This window comes from Triplophysa rosa, linkage group LG2 (genome assembly GCF_024868665.1).
Source record: "Triplophysa rosa linkage group LG2, Trosa_1v2, whole genome shotgun sequence".
NCBI lineage: Eukaryota > Metazoa > Chordata > Actinopteri > Cypriniformes > Nemacheilidae > Triplophysa > Triplophysa rosa.
The window spans coordinates 14,048,535-14,076,164 of NC_079891.1; the positions used below are offsets into that span (position 1 = coordinate 14,048,535).

The window sequence follows — 27,630 nt, forward strand, 5'->3', positions numbered from 1 at the left end:
TCGTCTCGTAAGCCACCCCCAGGTTCCTCGCAGACTTGGTGGGTGTTATAGTTGAGGATCCGAGCTGAATGGTAAGGTGGTGTTCAATTGATGGGTAGGCCGGTATAACCAGGAGTTCTGTCTTGGAGAGGTTGAGTTGTAGGTGATGCTCTTTCACCCAAGAAGAGATGTCCAGAAGGCAGGCAGAGACACAGGCAGAGATGGTGGGGACCTCTGGCTGAAAAGAGAAATAAAGCTGCGTATCATCTGCATAAAAATGGTATGAGAACCCATGTGCCTTAATAATTGGACCCAGTGAGGTGGTATATGAGGAGAGGAGCAAGAACTGATCCCTGAGGAACTCCAGTTGTCAGCTGGTGAGATCTGGATGTCTTGCCTATCCAGGATACCTTAAAGAATCTGCCTGTAAGATAAGAGTCAAACCAGTTGAGTGCAGTTCCAGAGATGCCCTGTTTGGAGAGAGTGGACAGCAGGATCTGGTGGTTCACAGTGTCAAATGCAGGGCTCGACATTAATGCTTGTCCTGGACAAGTGAATGTTTTGTATGGACAATTGAGAGAAAATTTTACTTTCCCGACTGGATAAGTAACTTGAAAAAAAACAACAACAACAGTGCGACATATGTAGAATAATAAGAATATGTGCATTAGACAGAGCTGCGTGTTTGTGTGAAGTGCGTTTGTTGTGGTTGAGTCCATGTAACTAGATGCAGAATCCTGTTATTTAAATATCATCTGGCTGTTCTGCATGTCTGAGTGAATTATGTGCACAGTTTAACATACAACACGAGTGATGGTCGAGTATTTGTCTGTGTCTGCACTGTATGAGGATATGAACACATGAACTTCATCTCCAAAGTTGCTCTGAGAGTTTATTTTACGAGCATTTTACTATTTGAGTGAAGCTATCAGCAAACGCACAAAAACTCAAGCGTCTTCCCGAAGACCCGTCAAAATAAAAGTCCACTTACATTGAACACTCAGACAAAAAATACTGTAGTGTACTATAGTTTTTGCTATTGAAAATTGTAGTGCCTTTGTAGTAAATTGATAAACATATTATCATTGTATAAGTTCAAGTATACTTCCTAGTATCTAAGAAATTTACTGCAGTTTACTATAGTAAATACTATAGTATACTACAGTAATTTATGTGGAAAAATATACCACTATTGTATAGTAAAAAAGGAAAAACACAGAACTTAGAAATATTAAAACAAATTTAGGTAATCTAAAAATGATATGGCCCTAATTTATCCATCTGTATGTAACATTAATGTCTTTTGTCAGTTACCTGCCTATTCATGATGAACTGCACTTGCATATTTTTTTGTAATGATGACAACAGACGATTTATACGTGTGCTCCTACTGTTTGGCCTGTGCTACCAAACTTTAAACCTCTCTAGCAACAGTGCTATGTGCAAAAAAAGTTAACTTACAGCCTTAACACTGCTATAAAACAAAGGCAAGCAGTAATTTGTAATTGTTTTATCTTTGGACAAGTAATTTTTGTACTCGGACAAGTGAATGACAAATTTACTTGTCTGATGGACAACCACATGACAATGCTTAATGTCAAGCCCTGAAATGCAGCAGAGAGATCAAGCAGAATAAGGACAGTTGACAAGGATTTAGCCCTGGCCAGCCCTAGGTTTTTGACGACAGACAGGAGAGAATGTCCTTTCTTGAAGCTTGATTGTTGACTGTCCAGAAGGTTGTGCTGTGAGAGGTAGGCAGAAAGTTGGTTAAAAACGACCCTTTTGACTGCCTTGGAAAGAAAATGCAGGACTGAGATTGGTCTGTAGTTGCTGATCACTGAGGGTTCGAGTGTTGGTTTCTTGAGTAAAGGTGTTACCAGGGCTTGTTTAAATGAGGTGGGGACAGTAAAAGTGATGATGGATGTGTTCATAATGTGTGCGAGTTGAGGCTATAGAGACAGAGAGATAGCCTGTAGGAGGTGGGAAGGGATCGGATCGAGGGGACAGGTAGTAGGCTGGGTGGAAAGGAGAATTTTGGAGCCATCACTCTCCGAAAGGGGAGAGAAAGAAGGGAGTTGAAGATAGCAAGGGTTAAGAGAGAGATCAGGGATGCGTTGAGCAGAGAATTGCCTGCTGATGGTCTCCACTTTATCAGTGAAGGAGTTGGCAAAGTCAATCAGCAGTCAGCGAGGTATTGGCGGGAGGTGGATGGGGATAGAGAAGAGAGGAGAAGGTTGAGAAAAAAGTTGACGCAGGTTAGATGCAGTTTGGACTTTGGAGATGCTGGTTTTAGCTGCAGATATATCAGTAGCAAAGGAGTTCAGAAGATGTTGATGGGCAGGGTCTCTAGACTTGTGCCACTTCCTCTCCGCAGCCCTTAGCTTGGTCCGATGGTCGCGAAGAGTCTCAGAAAGCCAGGGGCAAGAGGGTGTGGAATGTGCAGGCCTAGAGGTAAGAGGGCAGACACTGTCAAGACAGGATGTTAAGGTCGAGTAAGATGAGAAAAGGTTTGGGGTGGGTAGGGAGGAAGACACCATGGATGAAAAGCAGGTGGGAGAGAGGGAACGAAGATTACGACAGAAAGAAACAGGGTTTGGGGTGGGAGGTGAGATTACAGGGAGTGTTACAGTGAACTTTATAAATAAATGGTCAGAGACATGCAGGGGAGTAACTAGAATATTATTAGCGGTGCAGTTACGAGTCAGAACAAGATCTAGCTGTTGTCCTCCTCTGTGGGTGGGAGGGGTGTTGGCCCTGTGAAGGTCAAATGAGGAGAGGAGAGCTAAGAAGTCAGCTGCTTGTGGTTTGTCTAGGTGGATGTTGAAGTTGCCTAGCATTATCAGTGAAGTGCCGTCTTCAGGGATAGAGGACAGCAGCATGTCAAGCACTTCAATACTTGGTACATTAACTATATTCCTCTAAGTCTACATGGTTAGATGCTTACAGTTGATGCTAATGGAACCCACTGAACATTTATTTAGTTGTAGGTTTGTAAACGTACCTGAAGTTTTACCTGCATTTTAAATTCCTAAGTGCACTTGAATACCTCCCATATACACCAGAGGCCGATAGGTGCTGACCAAACAGAAAAAGGGGAAAGGTCCAATCTCTAGATTACTGGTGCATATATAACACTGATGTGCTTACTGAAGCAAACATGATGTAACACAAAGTAACCTTTTTTCCCCATGGTTGCCATCGAAGATGTCCTGTAGAAAGTTTAGTTAAAATTCAATGAACATTCTCTAATTTCTTAAAGGCTGCTCAGTGGCACTGATGGAACAGGTGGAAGCACAAATGTTGGATAGAGGCAGTTGTCTACCTCAGTAATAGATTTGAGGCCTGACAAACTGTTCTCGGTGTCACAATATCAGATTTTCACTAATACATGAAAGAATAAAGCATGAAACAATAGCTTATCGTAAGTTTTTTGAAAATTGGTGTGAAAGAACATGCTGGTCACAGCAGAGCAGTGCAGTGTTGGCTTGCTCACCGGGAGACTGCATTTATTTATTTATTTATTTATTCATTTATTTATTAGATATTATTTATTATAATGATCTTGCTTGGTCTATAAACACCATGCACTGTGCTGTGTTTTACCTTTCTGTGTTTTTCTTATTTGCTCCTGTAAAGCTGCTTTGGAACAATGCACATTGTGAAAAGCGCTATATAAATAAAATTGAATTGAATTGAATTGGTCAATTATAAAACAACTAAAGAATGTACTCACTAGTGTCCTTGGATCTTAAGGCCAATGTACAAGTTTTGAGGAATAATTAAAGCACATTGTATCAGTATAATGTTTAAGAATGATGTTGATACTCAGTGCTTCACAGATGATCGATCTGTTTATTGTGCTGGTGAGGGTGTGTTTGTAGTGGAGTGGGGGGAGCTCAGTAGGAATGAAGGAAAAAGTAGGGGGCGGATGCAGACGTGATGTGGTTTGGGGTTAATCTCCTCTATGCATGCGGTGAATTAAGACCGTTCGCAGAGGGGCCGGCGGGTAGGTCCCTCATCCACTCATGCTGGTTTCCTCTAAACCTCTGTTAGCTGCCTCCCTCGACTTTTCTCCAATCCGATGTCACAGAGAAACAACAGCTGTGTGGAAATTTGTTCCAGTTAGGGAAACCCAACAAAGAGACTCTTTAAAGATTAATGCTGTGGAGAAGTGGTAATGTTTACAACAGTCTTTGCGGGCTGGCACATACCTGTATATGCCGTGCCTAACTCGCCCACAACCGTGATAAAATGTTTGCTCCTCAGGAGATTCATTTAGTGTTTGCTTGCAAAGTCTATCATGCGTTTTGAGAGTTTAAGTGGTTATTTAAACACATTAAAACATTATCTAAGTTTTCAAGTCACTTCAAAGAGATTTAATTTACTTCTTGGTTACAGAAGGTAAATACTTCCTGCATATCTTGACTGACAGCAGTTTCGTCAAATCAGCAGTAACTATTCCAATATTTTTTTTCCTGTTGGTCTGATTTGTCTGATTTCGATTCCAGAATTGTTTTTGTTTTTCCCGGCTTTGTTTTTTATTTGGATTGTTTTTTTTATATTGTGTTTTCAGGCTTGTTATTTTTATTTTGGATTTTTCATTTTGTTTTTAGATTTGTTATTACTTTTGCATATTGTTGTTTTATTTTGCACTTTCCAGCCACCGTAAACAACAGATTTACATTTATGCATTCGGCAGACTCTTTTATGCAAAGCTATATGTTTGATCACATGACCTTCACGCTACTTTATGCTGATCAAATGTATACCAATAACACACTTCTGTTGCTTTGGATAAAATTCTGTATACAAAAATGATCTCTGCCGCATTTGAAATATACTATGTACATATACCGTATGGTTCTTTCTAAGGTCCACTTAATCTTTGTTTTTCAGTGAATTCTTCGGATGTGTACATGGATCCACTGGATCCAACATTGGTCTGGACTGTAAATTACAGTGATACAGTAAGTAAAATATAAGTTGGTAGTTGACAAATAAATTGTATCCTATGGTGACATAACAAACTGTTAATCTTACATTATTTTAAATTATGAATATTTATATTTATCATATAAGAGCATAAGAGAGATTTATCTTTATTGCAAGTTTTTTTTTTGCCGTTACACCATAGGACATATATAGCGTATTAGTCTATCAACTACCAACGTCTAAATTGGATTTTCTTGATTCATTGAGGTTACCAAATGGAACTTTATACTAGAGAAAACTTCATTGTGCTGGGTATACTGTATTCAGGAAAAGCATGTAATCATTTTAATCCTTAAATTAGTGGCTGTGTTCTTTCTTTCCTGATCTGGCTAATATCCTGTTCCCTTCTAAACTCATCGCTACAACAGAGATGTCTGCTACCACGATTTCTATTGTAAATAGTAGAGAAAAGGTTTTTTGACAATAGCCACATTCAGATGGTTGCCTCAGTTTGAGATCAATGAAACATAATTCCCAAATTCTTGCCAACATCTTTGTGACTTCTCCTGAATGAGGCATAGGTCTTGTTTCACACCCTTTGTTTAAATCCGAACAATAACACAAGCAGTGTACAACCTCGAAGAGTTTAAAGACAACACAATTTCTGCTTTCATAAGAGAAATGTCTTTCAGCTTAAAGGAATGTTCTGGGTTTAATAAAAGCTCAATTGATAGCATTTGTGGCATGATGGAATGGAGGTAAACAGTGTCAGAGATCCATAGGATTTATGTCAAGCATGTATTTGAATTAAAGCACCTGTGTTGTTTGTGTGTAAAATTGTATTCTTGTTTGTAAGTTACTGGGTTAGAGGTGTTATAATGATATTATAGCATAGAAGCTATTTTATCACACAAGTCATATGTCATGTAACGCTTAAATCTTTCGGCTATACTTTTGAAAACAGTGTGTATTGTGATATTTGCCTGAACCCATGCACGTCTACTGTGCCTTACTGTAGCGTTAATGTTCACATGCTTTAATAAAAATCCCCATACAATATAAATTGTATCTAAACATCTGTAGAGATGATCTTCTAGTCAAGTTTTTCTAATGAAATTGTGTGTCATTCATGCAGCGCTTAAATGCCAGCTGGTCATCCCTAACGAAAAAGGACTGCCTGAAATATGGAGGGGAGTTGGTAGGCAAGGCCTGTGACTACATCCCCGATGTCACCCTTATGTCCTTCATCCTCTTCTTTGGCACCTACACCTGCTCCATGTGTTTGAAGAAATTCAAGACCAGCGCGTACTTTCCTACGACTGTAAGTAGGCTAGCTCCACTTGCTACTGTATGTTGCCTCTGTCGACCTGTAGCGTAACTGTGATGGGTTTGCCAATCTCATGGAGATACTACAGAGGTAGAGGACAGTACAAGTGGATGAAATTCACACTTCTTGATTCCTAAATGTTTTTTTTTTATTTAGGTGAGGAAGCTTATAAGTGACTTTGCCATTATCCTGGCCATTTTGATCTTTTGTGGTGTGGATGCTCTTATTGGAGTGGATACACCAAAGCTCATAGTGCCAACTGAATTTAAGGTAAGCACGTTGTCAAGGCATGTTCTTTTATCATGTTCTGTTCTATTGAAGGAATAGGGTATACAATATATAAATATGTCATTATTTACCCTCATTGTTCCAAAACTATATGCTGATTTTTTTCAGACGAACACAAAAGTACACAGTTTTGAAGAATTATTCTTTATGGCTTTTGTCACTCTTGTCAAGTTATGGTGGAAAAACAATATTAGTTTTGGGAACTTTTTACATTCTGAATGTAGACACAACATAAATGCAGCTTTGCTTTTCTTTGGAACTCTGTAATACCATACAAATAAAAAAAACTTTTTTTAGACGTTTTAGAAACCATTTGTGTTCAATGGAAAAACGGCATGGGTGACATGAGTGTGAGAAAATGACAGAATATATTTTATTGATCACCCACGCCAAATGTCTTGACTGCAAACTTCTTTGATCTTCAAACCACTCTTCTCTCACATTTCAAGCCAACAAGCCCAAACCGTGGCTGGTTTGTACTGCCGTTTGGAGGTAACCCCTGGTGGGTGTACCTGGCAGCTGCTCTGCCCGCCCTGCTGGTCACCATCCTGCTCTTCATGGATCAGCAGATCACCGCTGTCATCGTCAATCGCAAGGAGCACAAGCTCAAGGTAGACCTGCCGTGAGTCTGCTGTGTAATTCTCTCCCAAACCAGATGGTTTAGCACGCTTACTTTGAACCACCCAGGACCACAGGAAATACTTGCAGTGCCGTGGGCAATCATACTGACATATTTATAGAAAGTTTCTGACAAATAGAGGCTTTTAATCTTTTGTCTGGAGATTTAAAGTCAGCAGTTTGGGTCAAAAACAGATGGTTAGAGATACTGGTGCAAGCTAGAATAAAAAATAACACCAAAATTAAGAAATGAATGTTTGTGCATTTGGTAGCACTTTATTTTACGGTGCCCTTGTTACACATGTTAAATGTATTTACTATAAATTATGCATAGTAACATGTAACTAACCCTAAACCAAACCATTTTCCTATAGTACGTATATGTAGTTCATTTTTATTACTCAGTAATAACTGTAACACGGGAACTTTAAAATGTGTAACCGTACATTTTTATATTAAATTGAAAATGAAGTTTGTGATAATATACTGAAAGATGTTACCTTGAGCATGTCTTGAGATAATTGGGAATTATTTTCAATTCAATTTTATTTATATAGCGCTTTTCACAATGTGCATTGTTCCAAAGCAGCTTTACAGGAGCAAATAAGAAAAACACAGAAAGGTAAAACAAAGCACAGTGCATGGTGTGTATAGACCAAGCAAGATCATTATAATAAATAATATCTAATAAATAAATGAATAAATAAATAAATTTTTAAATTTAAATTTTCATAATATTTTCTTATCATTCAAACTCATTGTGCTTCCCTACGCGGTTTAATTCAACCGTTGCACTGTTGTTCCAAATAGGAACAAATTCTGAATAGGAGAACAAAGTAGAATTGAAAATCAGACAAAAGCAACCCATTCATTCTCTTCTGGTCTGTAATGTGAGAATGGCTTTAAAACCATGTGTCCTCTCACTATAATGCTTCGCCGTGGAAGTTGTATTTTCATCTCTGTGTGAATAACACTGCCCCTGTGACACTGTACACCAGGGTAATTCAATTAGTTTGTCATGGGGGCCAGTTCATGAAAAGCATCCCAAATGAGGGGCCGGAGAGATATGGCTTGCAATATGAGGGATGACACAACAACAATAAGAAATCCGTTTGATTTTTTCCCAAATTCCGTTTTTTCTGTTTTAATTTTTCTGCATTCTGCATTTTTCGTCCTTCACTATACAATAGTAATATATTTGCCCACATGAAAAAGATACTTCAGTATACTACAGTATTCACTTATAAACTATATTAAAAACCTGCAGTAGATACAGTACGTTGAACCATACAGGGAAAAATGAAAATAATAGAATCTTACATAATACATTTGCAAGATTCTGTGCCATTCCGCGTTATACAGCAAAATCTGTTTAATGCCTGAAATCCGTGATTCAATCTTAGGGCCGTGTATGTTGTATTTTTACCCAATAAGACAAAGACACCCAAAGTTTTTTCCTACATTTAAACATGCTGATGTTGTATGTTAAACTGCACAACAAAAAAGGAAACTTCAGTGAGTGAAACAACATGAACCTACACAGGCGCTATTCTCCGACGCGCTATCCTCCGCCCTTGCCTCTGTACTTTTGAAATGTTGGTCCTATTCGTGCTAGCAAAATGTCAGAAATGAAACTAATAAAAGTTATCATCCGTCATCGTCCTGTTCACCGCGTCCCACAGGAGAGAAGGCTTGCGAGTCGCGCTACTCGCCTAACGTCACGTGACTCCTGCTTGGTGTTGCTGCAGCTCGTGCTGAATGGAACAGGCGCGCGTCACTTTGTATGGTCCGTCCCCGACTGAACTAAATTTATTCTAGAGATTCTTTTTCACACTATGCTACTTGAAGGGCCGGAACAGATTACATCGAGGGCCGGGTACACTGTACCTGTACTTTTGTTCTGCAACATTTTTAAGCGTATTTTTGAGATGTGTGTGCATAACACTCAAGCAACCTAAGGCATTTTTTAAGTATGATGAAATTATGATAATATCAATTCACACAATCATGATTGTTATAAGTATTGATTGATACACGCAATACCTTGGCAATGTTGTAACAACTTTTTTTATCTTCATCAGAAAGGTGCAGGATACCATCTCGACCTGTTCTGGGTAGCTGTTCTGCTGGCAGTGTGCTCTTTTATGGGTTTGCCCTGGTATGTAGCTGCTACGGTTATTTCCATCGCTCACATTGACAGCTTAAAGATGGAGACAGAGACCTCTGCCCCTGGAGAGCAGCCCAAATTTTTGGGTGTCAGGTAAGTTCTAAAGCATTTGAAAGATGAACCGAATTCAGGTGAATTTTTGTACAAATTTAAAATATGAATGTCTCTCACTATTTCTGCGCACAACACAGCAGAGGTTAGCTCAGAGGTTGGCTCAGTGGGGTGCCTGTTAAAAAGGCTGCTTGTTTTATTAAATTCCAGGGGGCTTTATTGATACAGCTGTATCAATAAGCTGAACAAATGTACACAAGCTCTGTCCAAAACACAACCAGCAGTATTTGGGTCATGTAATTATCAGGCATTGTGAATAAATATAATTATTATTTATAATTAGACATATGTAGTCAAATTTGTGTATATATTATATATAATATCATTTTTTCCTTTCATTTAGGGAACAGCGAGTCACTGGTGTCTTTGTCTTTATTCTCACCGGTTTATCTGTCTTTATGTCTCCTATCCTCAAGGTAATGATTCAGCCAGTAATATAAGGCTTGCACTATTGTAATGAGATTTATTATTTTACGTATAGAATGATTTAATTTCTTTCACATAGTTTATACCCATGCCGGTGCTGTATGGAGTTTTCCTCTACATGGGTGTTGCTTCGCTCAATGGAGTGCAGGTGGGTTACCATTAGGCACCCAGATGGATTTCAAATTCAGTTTCTGAAATTTAAAAACAGTTCAGTTTCTTAAATTATATTAAAATGGGACACGCTTAGAATCTACTTTAGAAAATAGATGTTGAAAGCAGGCTATATTTTAAATAAATATGCAGGGGCGGACTGGCCATCTGGCATACCGGGCGTTTTCCCGGTGGGCCGCTAATGTATGGGGCCGTAACGGATGCATTTGCCGCTAACCTATGGGGCCGTGACGGAGGCGTTGGTCGGTTAGACGGACGTATTGTAAATGCGAATTCTTCCAAGTCCAGCCCTGTAAATATGTGTATTTTTTTATATATTTAACTATAAACAAAATAACAAGACAGGGAGGTCATTCAAACTGGCTTAATTTAAAAGGTTTGAACTGCTGAAATACTGACTGTACACTAAGGCATTTCAATTTCTGCTATTTTGTTCTCAGTTTATGGACCGGCTGAAGCTGCTCCTCATGCCTGCCAAACACCAGCCAGATCTGATCTACCTGCGGCATGTGCCACTGAGAAAGGTCCATCTCTTCACCTTTGTGCAACTGCTCTGCCTTGCACTTCTATGGCTGCTTAAATCCACTGTGGCTGCCATCATCTTTCCAGTTATGGTTAGTTACTTGTCAGCTTTTTTAGGAGTGCCGATTTGTGAAAATTAGTTACTTGTCTTTTTGAATGTCTTTTACAAAATAAAGATTTTTTTACACAGAGAAATTAATTAAAGTGTACGATACTGCAAAGGTGGTTTTATGTAGGGATGTGCACCTGCTTCATTAACTGACATAACTTGTCTAGCATCCTCTCATGCAGCAGTCTTCCAACCCTTCCAATGTAAACAATGTTCTGCTAGCATTTTGATAATGTGTTGTGAAAATGTTTATGAGTGACTAAACATCCTTTGTTTTCATTGGTCAGATCTTGGCTTTGGTTGCTGTGAGGAAGGCTTTGGACTATGTCTTTTCTCAGCATGACCTCAGCTTTCTGGATGATGTCATACCTGAGAAGGACAAGAAAAAGAAAGAGGATGAGAAAAAAAAGAAAAAGAAGAAACAAGGGAGCGTAGACAGTGATATGGAAGACGTGAGTGTCTTGATATATACGAACACAATCTCACAGCAATTGTAACTATATTACAAGGTGTCTGATTCATATGAGTTCACACAGTGTCATTCATACCTTTTAGTACGATTTGCTTTCCTGAGATAGAGCTGAATAAACATGATCTTTTGTTGCTGATGATACTGTGTAGTAGGGTTGTCACGGTACCATAAACATGTCTTACGATACTATACCAGCTGAAGTATCTCGATACCAAGTAGTATCACGATGCTGTGCCATATAATTCAAATCTATACAAAAAACACAGATTTAGATTAAACATTTTGTATTTACTATAGTAAACTGTATTATACTTTGCACTAGAATATGTTGTTGTATTAACTGTAGTAATTGGATAAGTTGTAGCAAATACATTTACATTTAGTCATTTGTAAATACTATAGTATACTTAAATATGTACTATGATAAGACTCAAAAACACTAGTATCTATGAGTTTTAGTAGTTTACTGTAGTAAATACTAAAGTACACTAGATCATTTTTCACGTAGGAACTAATTCAAATGTGGGACAAATTTAATTGATACAGCAGTCTTTATAAAGGGAAATATTAGGCGTACTTTAAATGCAGAACTAAGACGGCCAGTAGGTTGCGTCAATTTTCCACTGAGTTAGTGAATCATTTAACCAACTCGTTCAAATCGCCAATTTGAATCATTAACTCGTCCGAGACATTCAAAACACACATTCATTTAGGAGATAAACACCGCAAAAAGGCAGATGTAAGTGTTCAAATAAATATTAATGCACATATGCAACATTAACTACAGTACTACCATACTACCGTTTCAAAAATAGAGAGGCATCGCGATGCTACCGTAGCACCGGTACACCGTGCAACCCTACTGTGTAGTAATAGTATAATAAAGACTTCAAGCTTTAGAAAGGTGGTTAAATTGTAATGCCCTGTATTTATTGATTTTATTTTTCATTAGATACAAATTTTACATACATTTTGTCTATTTTTATTAATTTAATCTTACTGATACTAATTAAATACTAAGAGACATAAATTATAAATCATCCATCATAGTCACTTTTTAGTTTTATAACTGCTAGAAACTTACTGTTGGAGCAGCCTTTTTTACTTTATACATTATACTGTATACCTAATCTGTTTACTAACAAGAATATTTATCTCATTGAACTGTACTTTGTATCTTACTGAGAAGTGCTGATGATAATGAAGTCACAAAATGAAAAGGGCCAGTCCAGGCTTTTAACACCAGACATCAAAAAAATGTTTTGTGGTGGGTTTGATACTGTGTTTCAAGTACTGTTGTTCAGCTTTTTAAGCTTTTTGGCCATGTCTTCTTGTGCAGTCTGACTATCCTTTCAATGACAACGTCCCCAGCATTAAAATCCCAATGGACATGATGGAGCAAGAGCCTTTTTTGGGTGAAAAGGCCTCTGACAGTGAGTAGAGCCGACCTGGGGACCCTTAATCAATGAGATGCTCTCTAACACTTTGATGATTCAGCATGTCTGTTTTGCTTTTTCTTCTTTGTGGTGCCACTAATTCTTCTTTTACATTATGTCTGTGGTGTTTGTCAGTTTTCTATGGGGTTTGACAGCTTCTCTTGACCCCTTCTTGTCTTGTCATAATCATTTTTGTTTCTCTCACTTTTGAGTTTCAGTTTACTGTGACTTTGCATATTTGAGGCATGCATGACTTGGATTTGGGATGCTTTTTGATACCGATTTGCTGACACTTGCTAAAAGCATGATGATGGTTTATGGTGTCTGTTTTTAACTAGACATTAGGCTAGGCCTGTGCTAAAAATGGACCCTGTGTTTAATTCTTGCAGGAGAAAAGTCCCCTTCATTTCTTGACCGATATTCATCATGCTGAAAAGCGTCGCTACTTTGAAACCAGCCCAATGTCAATGTAAGAATCTCTAAAGCTTATGTTATTGTTAAAGAGTACATAACTGGGGATTTTTAAGGTCCTACTTTGGTTTATGGAGTGTCCAACAACAAGTTTATTGTTTCACACAGAAGGTGTGAAATCACTATTATTTCGTAATAATAGGTAGTTATTCTTACCTTACTTCTTGACTGATTCTCAAATGATATACAGACGTGCTCAAATTTGTTGGTACCCCTCCACAAAAAAAACAAAGAATGCACAATTTTCTCTGAAATAACTTGAAACTGACAGAAGTAATTGGCATCCACCATTGTTTATTCCATATTTAATAGAAATCATACTTTACTTTTGATTTCTTATTCAACATAATATTGTAAATAATAAAACAAATGAAAATGTCATGGACAAAAATGATGGGACCCCTAACCTAATATTTTGTTGCACAACCTTTAGAGGCAATCACTGCAAGCAAATGTTTTCTGTAGCTCTCAATGAGACTTCTGCACCTGTTAACAGGTAGTTTGGCCCACTCTTCCTGAGCAAACTGCTCCAGCTGTCTCAGTTTTGATGGGTGCCTTCTCCAGACTGCAAGTTTCAGCTCTTTCCATAGATGTTCCATAGGATTCAGATCAGGACTCATAGAAGGCCACTTCAGAATAGTCCAATGTTTGTTCTTATCCATTCTTGGGTGATTTTAGCTGTGTGTTTTGGTCATTATCCTGTTGGATGACCCATGACCTTTGTGTGAGACGGAGCTTTCTGACACTGGGCAGTACGTTTCGCTCCAGAATGCCTTGATAGTCTTGAGATTTCATTGTGCCCTGCACAGATTCAAGGCACCCTGTGCCAGATGCAGCAAAGCAGCCCCAAAACATAACCGAACCTTCTCCATGTTTCACTGTAGGTATGGTGTTCATTTCTTTGAAAGCTTGATTTTTTCGACTGTGAACAGAGCTGATGTGACTTGCCAAAAAGCTCTAGTTTTGACTCATCTGTCCAAAGGACATTCTCCCAGAAGGATTGTGGCTTGTACATATGAATTTTAACAGCAATTCTAGTCTGGCTTTATGTTTTTCCTTTCGAAAGTTCTTTCATGGAGCCCACTTTTGCTCAAAAAGCGACGGATGGTGCGATCAGAAACTGACATACATTCACCTTGGAGTTCAGCTTGTATCTCTTTGGCAGTTATCCTTGGTTCTTTTTCAACAGATTGATCTTTCCGTTCAATCTGGGGTCGATTTTCTTCTTGCGGCTGTGCCCGGGGAGGTTGGCTACAATTCCATGGACCTTAAACTTAATAATATATGCAACTGTTGTCAGAGGAGCATCGAGCTGCTTGGAGCTGGTCTTGTAGACTTTACCTGTACCATGCTTGTCTATTTCCTTTCTGAGCTCCTCAGACAACTCCATCCTTTGCTTTCTCTGGTCCATGTTCAGTGTGGTGCACACAGCACAGTGACTAATTTTCGCTGTTTAAATAGGCTGATTGACTGATTACAAGATTGGATACATGTGTGATACTAATTCGTTTGAAATATCACTATAATCCAATTATGTATTATCTTTTCTAAGGGGTACCAACAAATGTGTCCAGGCCATTAGAATATCTTTGTAGAAAAAGCAATAATTCATCTCTTTCCACAGCTTCTTCGTCATGAAATACTCTGACTGATGAAGGATAAGTCTTTATTACAATATCGTAAATAACACCAAAGTACAGGCAAAACCTCAGGGATGAGACCGCCAAGGCAGAGGGTCTTAGCCCAGTTCAGGTGCAAAAGGTAAGTAAGGGGCAAGGGCGCTCTGCCGTATACTATGGGGGAAATGGGTATAATAATATTACAGGGGGATAAACCAGAAATGAAGTTCCCACCACATCGTATGTAATGTGGAACTCAGTATTGAGGAGTTACAAAAACAATTGTTCTTCCTGAAACAACCACACTTAAATAATATGGCAGAGTCCAACATAACAGTCTCACAATATGGAGTAAGAATCCTGTAATTCCATAGGGTAAATTTCTGAAGATTCCACAAGGCACGTTGCTAGCCAAACATTCACAAGACAAGTTCTTGAACAATTACCCACAAGGTAAGTTGCAAGGCGAATCTCCACAAGGTAAGTTGTTGGACAAAGATCCACAAGGTAAGTTTCTAGGCGAGTCTCCACAAGGCAAGGTTTTAGACGGATATCCACAAGGCAAGGTACTAGACCAATATCCACAAGGCAAGGTACTAGACGGATATCCACAAGGCAAGGTCCTAGACGAACCTCGACAAGAACCCAACCACAGCAGCGTCGAGGAGAAAACGCCTCCACTAGACGACACATCAGGGGTCTGGTTCTCACTGAATGGAAGGGTTGAGCCGGAACTGTAGACAGGCGAAAGGCAGGCACCATGCATATAAACTAGCGCTGGAGCGTAGACACAGAGAGTGATTAGGAAGGCTTGATTCCCAGATAATGTTCAGCGGAACGACACTCAACCAACATAAACGGACCAACACAGGACAGAGGAAAACCCGGGAGTAATATAGAAGAGGAAATCAGAGCGTGATGAGCAACCAAGAGGGGAGAGAGTAAAGCTAAAGTGAAACCAGGTGAGGAGAGTGAAACCATAATGAGCGGGTAATAGTGAAAGGAGGGGGCAGGGTAATCAACTCAGACACCAAGCACATTGTGAGCTGTCAAACCGCACCATGTGCTCGACAAAGAACAAAACAAACAGGTGCTCAGACCCGGGACCTGACATTCTTTGCTTTATTCTATGACATACCAAAGGCATGCAAGTATACATGATACAATAGCTTTTAATTGCATTACTCTTCAGGAGGAATGAAGCCTTATTTCAATGAGCTGTATGGGTACCAACAAATTTGAGCACGTCTGTACATAACAACAAGGTTTTAGCAAATGTTAACAAATAACTAGTGTTAAGTTAAAAGATGAATGTTTGCTCATGTTGTTGCTAATGGATGTCTTTCAGTTCAGAGAGACTGCGGTTAAATGTGCCTCAGATTAGAATAGACATGGATCCAGATGACAACAATGGTTACTACTGGAGGAGTCGTGGGTCTGAGACGTCCATCTAACTTTTCTTCCAGACTGCGACAGATTTTTTAAGATCTTTTATCCCACTATGTTCTTTCAATGTGCAGAAAGCCAGTTTGCCAAGGGTTTTTCTAAAGACTTTTTCCCATGAAAGATACTTTCTGTGAGGTGTTAAGAATGACTTGAGAAATGCTTGTCTTCCACTCACTTACTGTAATTACTATGGTTTGCAATTTGTAATCCCTAAACTACTATGCAATTCAATTAATTGTTTCACGTATGTGCTGAGCAATGCTGTAGCTGTGTTTCCACAGCAGGGAAAGAATTACCCCTTTTATTATTCATCCAATTCAACATAGTACTGATCTTTCTACCAAATTCACTTAGTGTCACTATTTTTCATTTTTGCTCTACCTCTCTTTTACATAGTAGGCATTATGTAAAATGGAGTACCTTTATTTTTTTTGCACAGCATGAGATTTTAATGTTGATTTTTAAGTGTACATCTTGAACAAATTATTCAAGAAATTATATTATGGTGAAATAGAGAACACTTATGAAATAGTGTATTGTGATATTGATTAACCTGTTAATGATGGTTAATGTTATTGATATTAAAATAATGAACTATTGCTAATGATCCTGCTGTTTTACAGATTTTGTCATTTATATTTTGCTAATATATTTCATTTGTTTCCTTTAACAAAATGACATTTATGCCTAATTCCCAAAATGTTTTAATAAGAGTAATAATGATAAAGCCTAGTAAGTAATTTCAGATGTTACTGGGCATTTGAGTGAAACCATGCAAACCTTCTGTAAGTCTACATGTGTAAACCCAGGATCTGCTTGTCCTGCAAATGATTTACCCAAGTGGCTTAGACCTGCAATAACTGCAATAATACATTAAGTTATTTTAGATCCTTGATATTGTCTTATAAAATTCTTATAACATACACTTTTTTATTATTTGTGCATTATTTAAGTGATTTTTAGTCAATGAATGAATGTTATATTGTAAGCTGTGTCATTTGTAAAAGTGAGAACGTGAGTGTCGCAAATCAAGAATTTGATACAGTCATATCTGAATGAAGATGGCAATATACTGGGAAAGAGAATGCGCTTTCCAGGTGTAGCAAATGCAGTGCTCATGTCCCAAACATGTTATCCCTGAGCCTTGATCTTTTATATTTCACGTATTATATTATATCAAGTATTATATGTTGATTTAAATTTAATTTCATATCTTTCCCACTTTCAACAACAAACTGAAATATATAGATGTTTATATGTAGCAATTTAAATATCAGCGTCCTTTAACCTTGTAAGTATAAGATTGAATTTTTAAAAAACTTATATTTTGGGGGGTACCTAGCTGAAACAGATGAAATATATTTTGAAAGCATGTCTGGGAATGTTCTTGAACATTTAAACATTGCTAAATATTAATTGTAGTGTGTGTAACACTGACACATTTTTAATCAAGTTTTGTGACTTTTAGAACGAAGCAGCTGAAATTATTTTAGAGTTTATATTTTTCAAAGGAAATGAATATTAAAAATGAACAGAATTTATTAAATGGTCTCGTTTCTCTCTGTGTTCATTATTGTCTGTGTGCGAGTGGTCTAATTTTTTAATATTTTGTGACACACAGCTATTTTCTCAATACATGTTACATACTTTAAAATGCTGCCTGAAGGTTTAAGAGGGTTAAGGTTAAAATATGTAAATAGTCTAAAATAACTCATAATTTACATTCAAATGGTGTGATTGAGTTTTTTATACCAGCCATGGACAGTTGCTTGGCTTACATTAACTATGACACAATCTCCCCATCTAGTGTTCAAAATAAACATTACACAGATGAAAGTCATACTCTACAAATAAGAATTGTAAAAGATTGAAGGGTCTATAGATGTAGAATAAGGTTAACATGCTTTGTGGGACTTTAATGAACCAAAGTGCTGAGAGTAGCTCAGTAATCTATACTCTAGAGAGGAAAGCTTTCTATTTCACAGACAAAGAGACAGTAATTGGATGGAGAGGTTGGAAGAAGTCTAAAACGGACATTAATTGGGGAACTATGAGATATCTTTATATAGTAAAAAAAAAACATTAAACAGGAGGAAAATAATGATTTTGGATAATGTTGATTTATAAAATACATATAAATGCAAATAATATATTACTACTACTACTAGTATAATAATAATAATAATAATAATAATAGTTACAATTAACAATAATATCCATAACATGCATACAATAATTATGCTGTTTTATGTTTAGCACAACTAACAAAGTCCATTTAGATGCTCAGTATGAATGTGTTATAGTGGCTTTGGCAAGCTGCACGAGGCTTTCAGTTCCGTATTTTCAAACCAATCCAGGTGGTTCTTTTATCATTCTATTGCTGTGTACTGCATCAGAACTGAGCCAGACAGAAGAAAGAGGTGGTCTTCTTTGTCTGGTTATGCAATACACTAGAGATGTATTGTCTGTTCTAATCAATAGATGTCTTAAAGTGGAAAAAAGGTTCACAGACTGAAAAACAGCTTGGATTGCTTATGGTCTGTGTACTTATTCGCCATTCAATTTTCTGTTTAAAAAGGAATACAGAGGAACTGATTTTATTTATTAGTCATTAAGCAGTTTAGTAGTATGAATTGAATGTTTCATTTGCACACATGGGCGGCACTGAAACTTTCTTTTGTCCTTTTACCCCAATGTTCTGCTGTCTTTCATAGTGGACTGAACATCACATCAGATCGACATCAGATCAACAAATGATATATTGCATGTCATATGTCAAAATATTCATAATTTAAATTTAAATTCAAGAGATTAATGTTAGATCTAATGAATTATTTGTAAGACAGTATATTCACATCAATTTCTAATAAGCTGAAAAGGGAACTAATAAGCCGAAAACGTGGGGCTAGAGCGATTCATCCAGTTATCCATCGGAGTGTATGAATGTCCCCCACAGAGCCATCATCGAACTCTCCTCCAGCCAGCCTAAGGACCCCAACTCTCCAGAACCAGATCTTGAACCCAGATTTAACCTGTTTATCCTCAGTTGAAAGCAATGACCCAGGGGCTGTGTCTGTACTTTGGCCAAAGGGGACATGTTATACAGTGGCTTGCAAAAGTATTCATCCCCCTTCATTTTATTAACATTTTGTTATGCTGCTGCCTTATCTTAAACTACTTTAAAAAAATTTTTTTACATTAATCTACACTCCATGCACAATAATGACAAAACAAAAAACGGATTTTTTGACAGCTTTGCAAATTTATTAAAAATAAAAAACAAAAATAAGTACATTGCATAAGTATTCATACCCTCAACTCAGAAAATGGTTAAATCGTCTTTACAGACTCAAATCTTTTTGGGTATGATGTGAAAAGCTTTACACATCTGCATTTGGCAATTTTCTGTCATTCTTCTCCTCAGATCCTCTCAAACTCTGTCAGGTTGGATGGAGATCATCAGTAGACAGACATTTTCAGGTTTCTACAGAGATGTTCAGTTGGGTTCAAGCACTAGCTGGGCCACTCAAGGACATAGACAGAGTTGTCCATAAGCCACTCTTGAATTGTTTTAGTTGTGTGCTTAGGATCATTGTCATGTTGGAGAATGAACCTTCTGCCCTGTCCGAGGTTCCAAATGTTCTGTGCTAGTTCCCTTTCGAGGGAACTCAACACTGCGTCATGGAATGACTCTATGGGGGCAACGCCAGCAGCGTATGGAAGGCCATTAAGGCCAAAACGTGTGAAACTAACGTGTTAACACGCAATTACGCGTTAACACGTAATTGCGTGTTAACACGTAGTACGTGTTAACACGTAATTGCGCGTTAACGCGTAATTGCGTGTTAACACGTCGTTTTAAACTACGTGTTAACACGTAATTACGTGTTAACACGTGGTTTTGTGCATGCACATTGGACCACGGAGCTTTACCACCACCTACTGGCGTGGTGGTATTGCTCAAACAAACAGAACCAACAGACTAGGCTTCTAAATTGCAAGATTTTATCTAAAATATATTCTGAACAATGTATTTTGTGGGCATAAGTAGTCTACAACTATAGAATGATTACATACTAATTAAAAAATTAACTATTGTTTAAATTGACTTTTTAAATGCTGAATGTCATGGCCATTTTCAGCATCAAAATATAAATTGTGTAAGTTTAATTGCATATTCTCTCCAAATAACATTTTCACAAACACTTATAATGTAGCACATTTCTATAGACAAGTCTTTTTACTTACATGTTAAAAAGTAAACGAATATCAATATTCATATGTCAACCCCAATGCATTCATTTTTTGTTAGTGAGCTACTTTCATAACATCCTTAAGACTTATAAAGGCAACCTGTGTGTAGTGGAATGAAGTCAATGTTTTTATTGGTTATTTGTTATCACATATTGGCATTCACCTCTGTCTTCTTTATTTCCAGTGTGTTAGTTGTTTAGGTATGGAGGGGTGAGCAACAGGATGGCCAACTTTTTGATGACCATACAGCCAAACTAACTTATGACTTGTTTGATCGTTAAAAAAACAAAAAAGAAAGCAACAGTTTTGTATGGATGATTTGCTAGGTGTACAGAATCCACACCGACACTGGGAGAACATGCAAACTCCACACAGAAAGGCTTTCCATCCCAGAAGGGGCTCGAACCAGGGTCAGTGTACAGAAGATCTCCCGTTATTGGTATTGGAAGCTGGTATACTGAGATATCTTTGTGCATTGTTCTGTAATATTTTTCAAGGTTCAGTGAATCCATTAACACATTTTTTTCATTGTGCACTCAAGACACATAACACCTTTTTTCAAATTGAATCACAATAAATAACAGTGTATTATTACAAACTGTTTTCAGGTGCTGGGGTGTGTGCCAATTATGTACTAGAAAATTAATGATTTCAGCCATACACGTTCAAAATTAATTAGGATACAGTAAATAGGCTACAGCTAGACATAATAATATTATGTATTATTATACATAATAATAGGTAATGGTAATGTTTTTCCTACATTTCTATACCTTTTATTTTGCCTTTACTGTCTGTACTAATATGCGTTCACTGTAAAGCTGCTTTGCAACAATGCTAAATTATAAAAGTGCATTAGTAATAAATCTAAATTAATTACATTTTTGGAATAGAATATTCACATAAACTTTTTTATAAATTCCACATAGCCAACACCGTCCTTGGTAACAGACATCACAACTTTTATGTATTTTGTTTACTGGTTATAAGTAATGGAACAACCTTTAAGGATTTCCAGTCTTTATAAAAGACTCATCACCAATTCATTATCACATAATTATACACATTTCCATGTTTGTACAATAAAATTAATGCATGGAGTATCACATCTCTGAAAGGCTTTATCCCTATTCTAAATTCCAATGCCCTAAACTGGAGGTAAGGCATCTGGGTTAGAGGTTCTGACTGAGTGGCAAGGTAATAAGTTGTGTCTCCAGAGAATGACAGGACACACACTCAGTTTTCTTTTAAGCTTCATAGTATTGCTCTTTTTTTGTACAAATCAATGCTATTGTTGTGAATATCAATGCTTTTGGGTAGACAAACAATAGCACATATGAATGACTATTTTTACCATCACACTGTAGTTTTTTCAGGTTGGAATACTATTCACAGGTCCCTGTCATACAAAGACTGTTTTTCTCTTTATCCTGTTTTTTCTTTAAACTACTAGTATCTTTGGACAAAGTGGTGAATTCGCCTGAAAGAGATCAACAGAACATAGTTTACATACACATGCCTAAATACGCATGTGCATATTCTATGTGCATCATACTATTGTAATTGTTTATGGTGCATTTTTAATGTGTTTTTACGTGGCTTGCTCCAGTAACACACGTACAAGCTCTTTTCACTCACTAAGGGTTTATTCAGAAGTCATAAATGACAAACATGACGACAATGATAATAAAAATCAGACATAAGAACTGAAAATATTGACAAATAATTGCATCTTTGTCTTTTATACGACTCAATCAACAAACTGTTATAGTAACATCACAACAAACACCAAAAAAAAGAATATAACGGTTAACTGACAATCATATATCAATCAAACTAACACAAAAAATAAAGCATAAACATGCGGTATACAATTCAGAATCACAAGTAAACAAACACACCATACTTTACACGCTAAAGCAATAAACGTACAACAGTAACCACCTACAGAAAGGTGCAAGAAAACAAAGAAAACTATTCCACACTTCGTTAACTTTACCTGTCTGATTTTAACACACAAAAAAGAGTGCAAGCGCATTAGTACATTAGTGCTCAGCTGTGCGTATATTTATATCTCCGGATGAAAACAGTTCCGTCTTAATTAGTTCCGCTAAACGATAATCCCGTTAAGACATATCATTCACTTCTCTTTAGTATTGTGAGTTTGTTTTCATTCGTTGTATGTGTTTTAATGAATCTGTACTCTGGGAGCTGCAATCAAAATTCCTTGTGTGTGTGTGTGTGTGTGTGTGTGTGTGTGTGTGTGTGTGTGCGTGCGTGCGTGTAAGCATACTTGACAATAAAATGTTCATTCACACTATTTATGTTTCCTGTGTTGTCTGATATTGCTGATTCTAAGAGCTCTGTTTAAAATGCATTCGTATTTCCTTTGCGTTTATGGTTCTAATGTAAATGTTTCATTTGCGTATTACATGTCTAATCGTTACCACAAATAACCACTAGATGGCACAAGCGTATAAAGATTGACGTTCTTCTTCGTCACCGTTGTTAAGAGCTCCTCCTCTAAAGGAAGTTGCGAAGTTGGTGAGCTGGGCTGTCGTAACCGCTAGGTCAGTGCACGTCTACACATTAATGAATATTCACAATAAAACGAAGGCGCGCATCACCGCATTAATAGTCATAAGAAGGATTACAAGCTGTTACAACAGCCAGTGTCAACATGAAAACACACCTTCGTTTTATTTGAATTATTCATGATGTTGTGACCCAAACACTACGTTAAGCTTACAGTGAATTTACCTCATAAGCCACGGACATTGACGCAAGGTAAACGCACAAGGAAGAAGCAAAACCTGCCACCGAGAAATACAAGCAGAGAAACCGCAGAAGAAGAGAATGAGAAATAGTTTCGTTGGGAAAATGGCTTAGGGCAACAGACAGTCAGTCAGGCTTGCACAGACAGAGTGGCCAGCGAGGTGAGTTATGTTAACAGGAATACGCTGTATTTGCAAGAGGTAAAGGGCTTCGCAATGCTTCCAAGTTAACATATTAAATAATATTCTCAAATCTTTTTGATCTGACGCTCATTCTAGGATTTTTCATTGGAATAGCCATTGATACAAAATTCATTTTAAGGGAAAATAATTGTCTTATTTCAGATATTACTAATACAAGCCACTTTTGTTGAAGATTTTCTTCTTTGGATGTTTGCCCTTAACAGATTATGTGCCTGTGTTGATTCACAAGCTTGACAGATGCTGATTTGGATGACAACATAATAATAAATAAACCAGAAGCTGAATCTGCTTGTTGCGGGACTGCATACATTAACAAAGGAGTTGTTTGGCAAAATATACTTGGACCAACCTGCCTTGAAGCGCACCAAGCCATGTACTGCACAGGTGGATATATGAATGCTTATTTAAAATTATTATTATTATTATGATTATTCAGCCTTATATTGTTGTAAGCAATATTAGTTTACACACTTCAAGTTGTTGTGTCTGTGTTTATGTAAGCATATGTAGCTCAGGGTCACTGGTTTCAATTATGCTTCATTTGTTGCTGTAACATCCTTGTCTGCTATACAAACCTATTTTATCTATACAGTTTCTTTGTATGTTTCTCTTTTATCATAATGTGTAACTTTCTTACACTTTCTATGAGCGGCCTCTACACTAATATCAGTTTGTTTTGTTTTCCATGCCCCGTCCTGGAGTTCCCGAAGACACCAGAGGTCGCCAGTCCAAGCTCCGGGTTGTGGCCTGATGCTCTTCCCAGTTCAGCCAGATCCTTGTGATGATGGGCAATCCACCTGATGACAACTAACAATTACCATACTTTAACTTTAACAAATATATTCTTTTCATACGTTTTGGTATTATTGCAAACTGTTCTGGTATATTGTAATTTAACAATATTTAAAATAATAATATACCTAGATTAAATATACTTCAATTAAATAATTGACCGTTTCTGACAATCCAAGATAACATTTATTTCAGTTTCATCAGTGTACATTGCATAAAGAAATAATACCATGTGTCTTAATATCATATACTTTTTTAAAATTATGATGTATGTACAGCTGCTTTGCAACAATGATAATTGTGAAAAGCGCTATATAAATACAATTGAAAATTGAATATTTTGCAGGTAGGAATTGTTAGCTTAATTCTTAGCTCATTGGTTAGACTTAGTCAGTTTAAATGTGTTTATATAATATATGTATAGTTATGTTTAATGTTATTTGTAATCTCCAACGCTGCTCCTGGAGAGCTACCATCCAGCACACTTCAGCTCCAACCCCTCTTCAGCACATCTGTCTGTATTTATCCAGCAACCCTGAACACTTTGATAGGATGGATCAGGTGTGTTTGATTGGGGTTGGAACTGATATCTTCAGGATGGTAGCTCTCCAGGAGCAGGGTTGCAGATCCCTGGTTTAAGTTATGTGTTAAATGTGAAACACCGTGGTCCTGTGAGACATATTATTTCTTTGTATGTCCCCACATATAACAGAATGACAATAAAACTGAGCTGACTTGAATGTGTACACTCTGTACTTTTGATACTCAAAGAAATACATTCCAGAAGCTTATTTCTTCTAATGCAATAACTTGTTAGTTTGAGCTACCAAACATGGGTCATGTAATCTAACAAAACAGATAAGTCACATGTAAGGTTACAAGCTTATAATAACAATTTCTAGTAGCAAATCTGTCTTTATGATGGTCCTATCACTGTCTTTTAGAGACTGTAATGTGGCCCATTTATTCATATTTTATCTGTTAATGTCTGTTTTCAACGTATTACAATACATTTAGGTTTCATTAGTAATCAAACATTAAACAACAGTTTTGTTTACAGAGGCACAACTTTAAACAGTTACAAATAGAAACACCTTCAGGAGGGTCTGTCTATATTACACATCATATGTCTTACTCTAACAGGGTACCTGTCTAACTGGGAATTATGTTTTCCATGTAATTGTTACATATTTTACTACAATACATTTTTGTTAAAAACAATTACAAAACAGTTCAAAGACTGATATGTGCAATAGGCCAGCATGTGTCATCATCGGTTGGAAGCAGCACATTAGGCTGATTAGACGCCAGAGGAATGGACTACTTGCTTTATAAGTTTTATGAAAGGGGCTCACTAACAAATATTGATGCATAGGGATTGACTGTATAAATATTGATGTTCATTTCTCTTTTACATGGCTCTAAACAAACTTGGCTATAGAAATATGCTTGTGTATATGAAAATATTGTTTGGCGAAAGATGCATTTAAACTTAAGAAATGTGTATTGTTTATAGTGATTCTGAAAATGTATATGCCTTTCAGCGTTTAATAGTTGAATGGTTCCGTCTAAACAATATTAGGCATTTAAACAACACTTGTTTTTTAGTTATTCTGTAATCACTCTATACAGTTGTAGACTACTTATGCTCTCAAAATACATAGACAAAAACCAGTCTGCTGGGTCTGTTTGTTTGAGTAATACCGCCACACCAGCAGGTGGCGGTGAAGTTCCGTGATACACAGAGTTATGTGTAGAATGTTTGGGAGCTGAGCATGCTAAGGCAGCTCTCGAGGAGCTGCCTGTGAACACTGTCTGTGGTACCCCTCAGAACGCTCAACTCCCGTGCAGCTTTGTTTGAGAGTCAGGCAAAATCCGCAAGCCTCATGGTTCGGGACCCGCTTCTGTCAGGCGGCGCGGCGTCTCAGATCATGGGGCTCGCAGATGGAGCTTCGTGGGGGTGCTGAGACGGCTTCTGCCTCTTCTCAGTCCCCCAGTCACAGTGCTTTCGGGAGGGATTCGGGAGCCCGCATGGCGGCTTCTCCCGCCCCGTCCGAGAGCTCTATGCATGCTCTAGTTTTGAGGACCAAGAGAGTGCTAGTATTAATACAGATTATTAGAGGAATTTCATGAAATTCCTCTTTCCCCTGGGTATGAGGAGATTGTGGAGGTTGTTGCCCGGGCGGCAGCAAAACTGAATGTTGACTGGCCCATAGAGCAAACGAGGTTAAGCCCGCTAGCAAATTAGACGTAAAGGTTCTTAATAAAGCGGGTACAGCCTCAGTGTAGGGGGTTACCGTTTTTTCCTGATTTACATGATGAGCTGTCTAAATCGTGAGAAAGCCATACTCCTCACGTATAGCCACCACGTCTGCTAGCTTCTCCAAGTCTTAGGGGCTAGAGACAAAGGCTATGGGATGATGCCCAAGGTGGAAGATACACTGGCAACTTATCTTTCACAGAAGCGGCATCATCCTTGAAACCCCCAACATTGCCCACCAAACCATGCCGTGTTACGTCTAGTCTGGTGGGCAAGGCTTACATGGCTGCAGGTCGGGCTGGCTCATGTCTACACACCATGGGTCTTTTGCAAGCATACCAGGCTGACTTGCTGGGGAGATTAAAGAGGGTGAGGTCCTAGATCCTNGGTACAATGTGCATGCACAAAACGACGTGTTAACACGTAATCTCGGTTAAACGTCGTTTACGACTTAACCACGTTCTGTCCATTTGCCTTAATGGCCTCCATATTTACAGGTTTATAACACGTCGCCATTAGCAAAGCAATATCATGTTCAATCATATTAGTATATGGATTATGATGTCAAAGCTCATGTTTGTGCATATGCACCTGACTTCTAGATGCAACATTACTGAATCTTCACAATTTACAGATCATGCTAAACTATCCTCGTAAACGCTCCGTGACCTCCGCTGCAAGCCAAGTAGCAAAGCTCCAGCTCCCCCTCGCTGGATCTAGTGGGCGGAGCTTGAGCTATCCACGCGCAGATAGTCGTCAGAACTCGTAAAGTTTGTATCGCACGGTAAGAAAAGTGTACATTTAAGATAAACTAAACTTTGAGACATGTGTACAATCTTTTCATAGACATACATTTCTGTATCTACATGAATTCTAATGTTGTTGTTATTTTCAAATCCTGACATATTGATCGTAAGTCCGCTTTCGACAAGTGATGACTCATTTAGTGGTAGCATCTACTCCCATCCCCCATGCTACGTTTTAGCATGTGTAAGGTTCATGTATTTCGAATCATAGATTTGACTTATAAATTGTATTTATGTTTGTTTAACATGCGCAGATGCATCCTACAATACTTGCGGGAGGACAGGACCCCCTGCTATCTTACTGATAGATGCAAAGTGTGTTGCACAAAATACCATTGTGCCTACTGTAAATCGGCTTTTAACCATTTACACGAGCTACAAAATCATGTAAATAATCATATGGTAAATGCAGTTCAACAAGAAGGTATGTGTGTGCATGATTTAAT

The 27,630-nt window shown here is 37.7% G+C and overlaps 1 protein-coding gene and 1 long non-coding RNA gene across 3 annotated transcripts in view; both read left to right on the forward strand.

The window, feature by feature from the left end:
* slc4a4a (solute carrier family 4 member 4a) overlaps nucleotides 1-16,111 on the forward strand; it is a 62,964-nt gene extending 46,853 nt beyond the window's left edge. For both annotated transcript variants that reach the window (XM_057351308.1, XM_057351316.1), the window contains exons 16-27: nucleotides 4,876-4,946; nucleotides 6,047-6,232; nucleotides 6,395-6,508; nucleotides 6,976-7,137; nucleotides 9,226-9,404; nucleotides 9,766-9,838; nucleotides 9,928-9,996; nucleotides 10,460-10,633; nucleotides 10,938-11,102; nucleotides 12,462-12,555; nucleotides 12,948-13,027; nucleotides 15,997-16,111. In XM_057351308.1, the coding sequence (XP_057207291.1) occupies nucleotides 4,876-4,946; nucleotides 6,047-6,232; nucleotides 6,395-6,508; nucleotides 6,976-7,137; nucleotides 9,226-9,404; nucleotides 9,766-9,838; nucleotides 9,928-9,996; nucleotides 10,460-10,633; nucleotides 10,938-11,102; nucleotides 12,462-12,555; nucleotides 12,948-12,991 (1,331 nt within the window). In that variant the 3' untranslated portion in view covers nucleotides 12,992-13,027; nucleotides 15,997-16,111. The remainder of the gene's footprint in view (nucleotides 1-4,875; nucleotides 4,947-6,046; nucleotides 6,233-6,394; nucleotides 6,509-6,975; nucleotides 7,138-9,225; nucleotides 9,405-9,765; nucleotides 9,839-9,927; nucleotides 9,997-10,459; nucleotides 10,634-10,937; nucleotides 11,103-12,461; nucleotides 12,556-12,947; nucleotides 13,028-15,996) is intronic.
* Nucleotides 16,112-19,950: 3,839 nt separating this feature from the next.
* On the forward strand, nucleotides 19,951-24,858 carry LOC130550707 (uncharacterized). Its single transcript, XR_008962480.1, has 2 exons — nucleotides 19,951-23,284; nucleotides 23,530-24,858. It is a non-coding gene; the product is annotated as an uncharacterized LOC130550707 (long non-coding RNA).
* The last annotated feature ends 2,772 nt before the right edge of the window (nucleotides 24,859-27,630 follow it).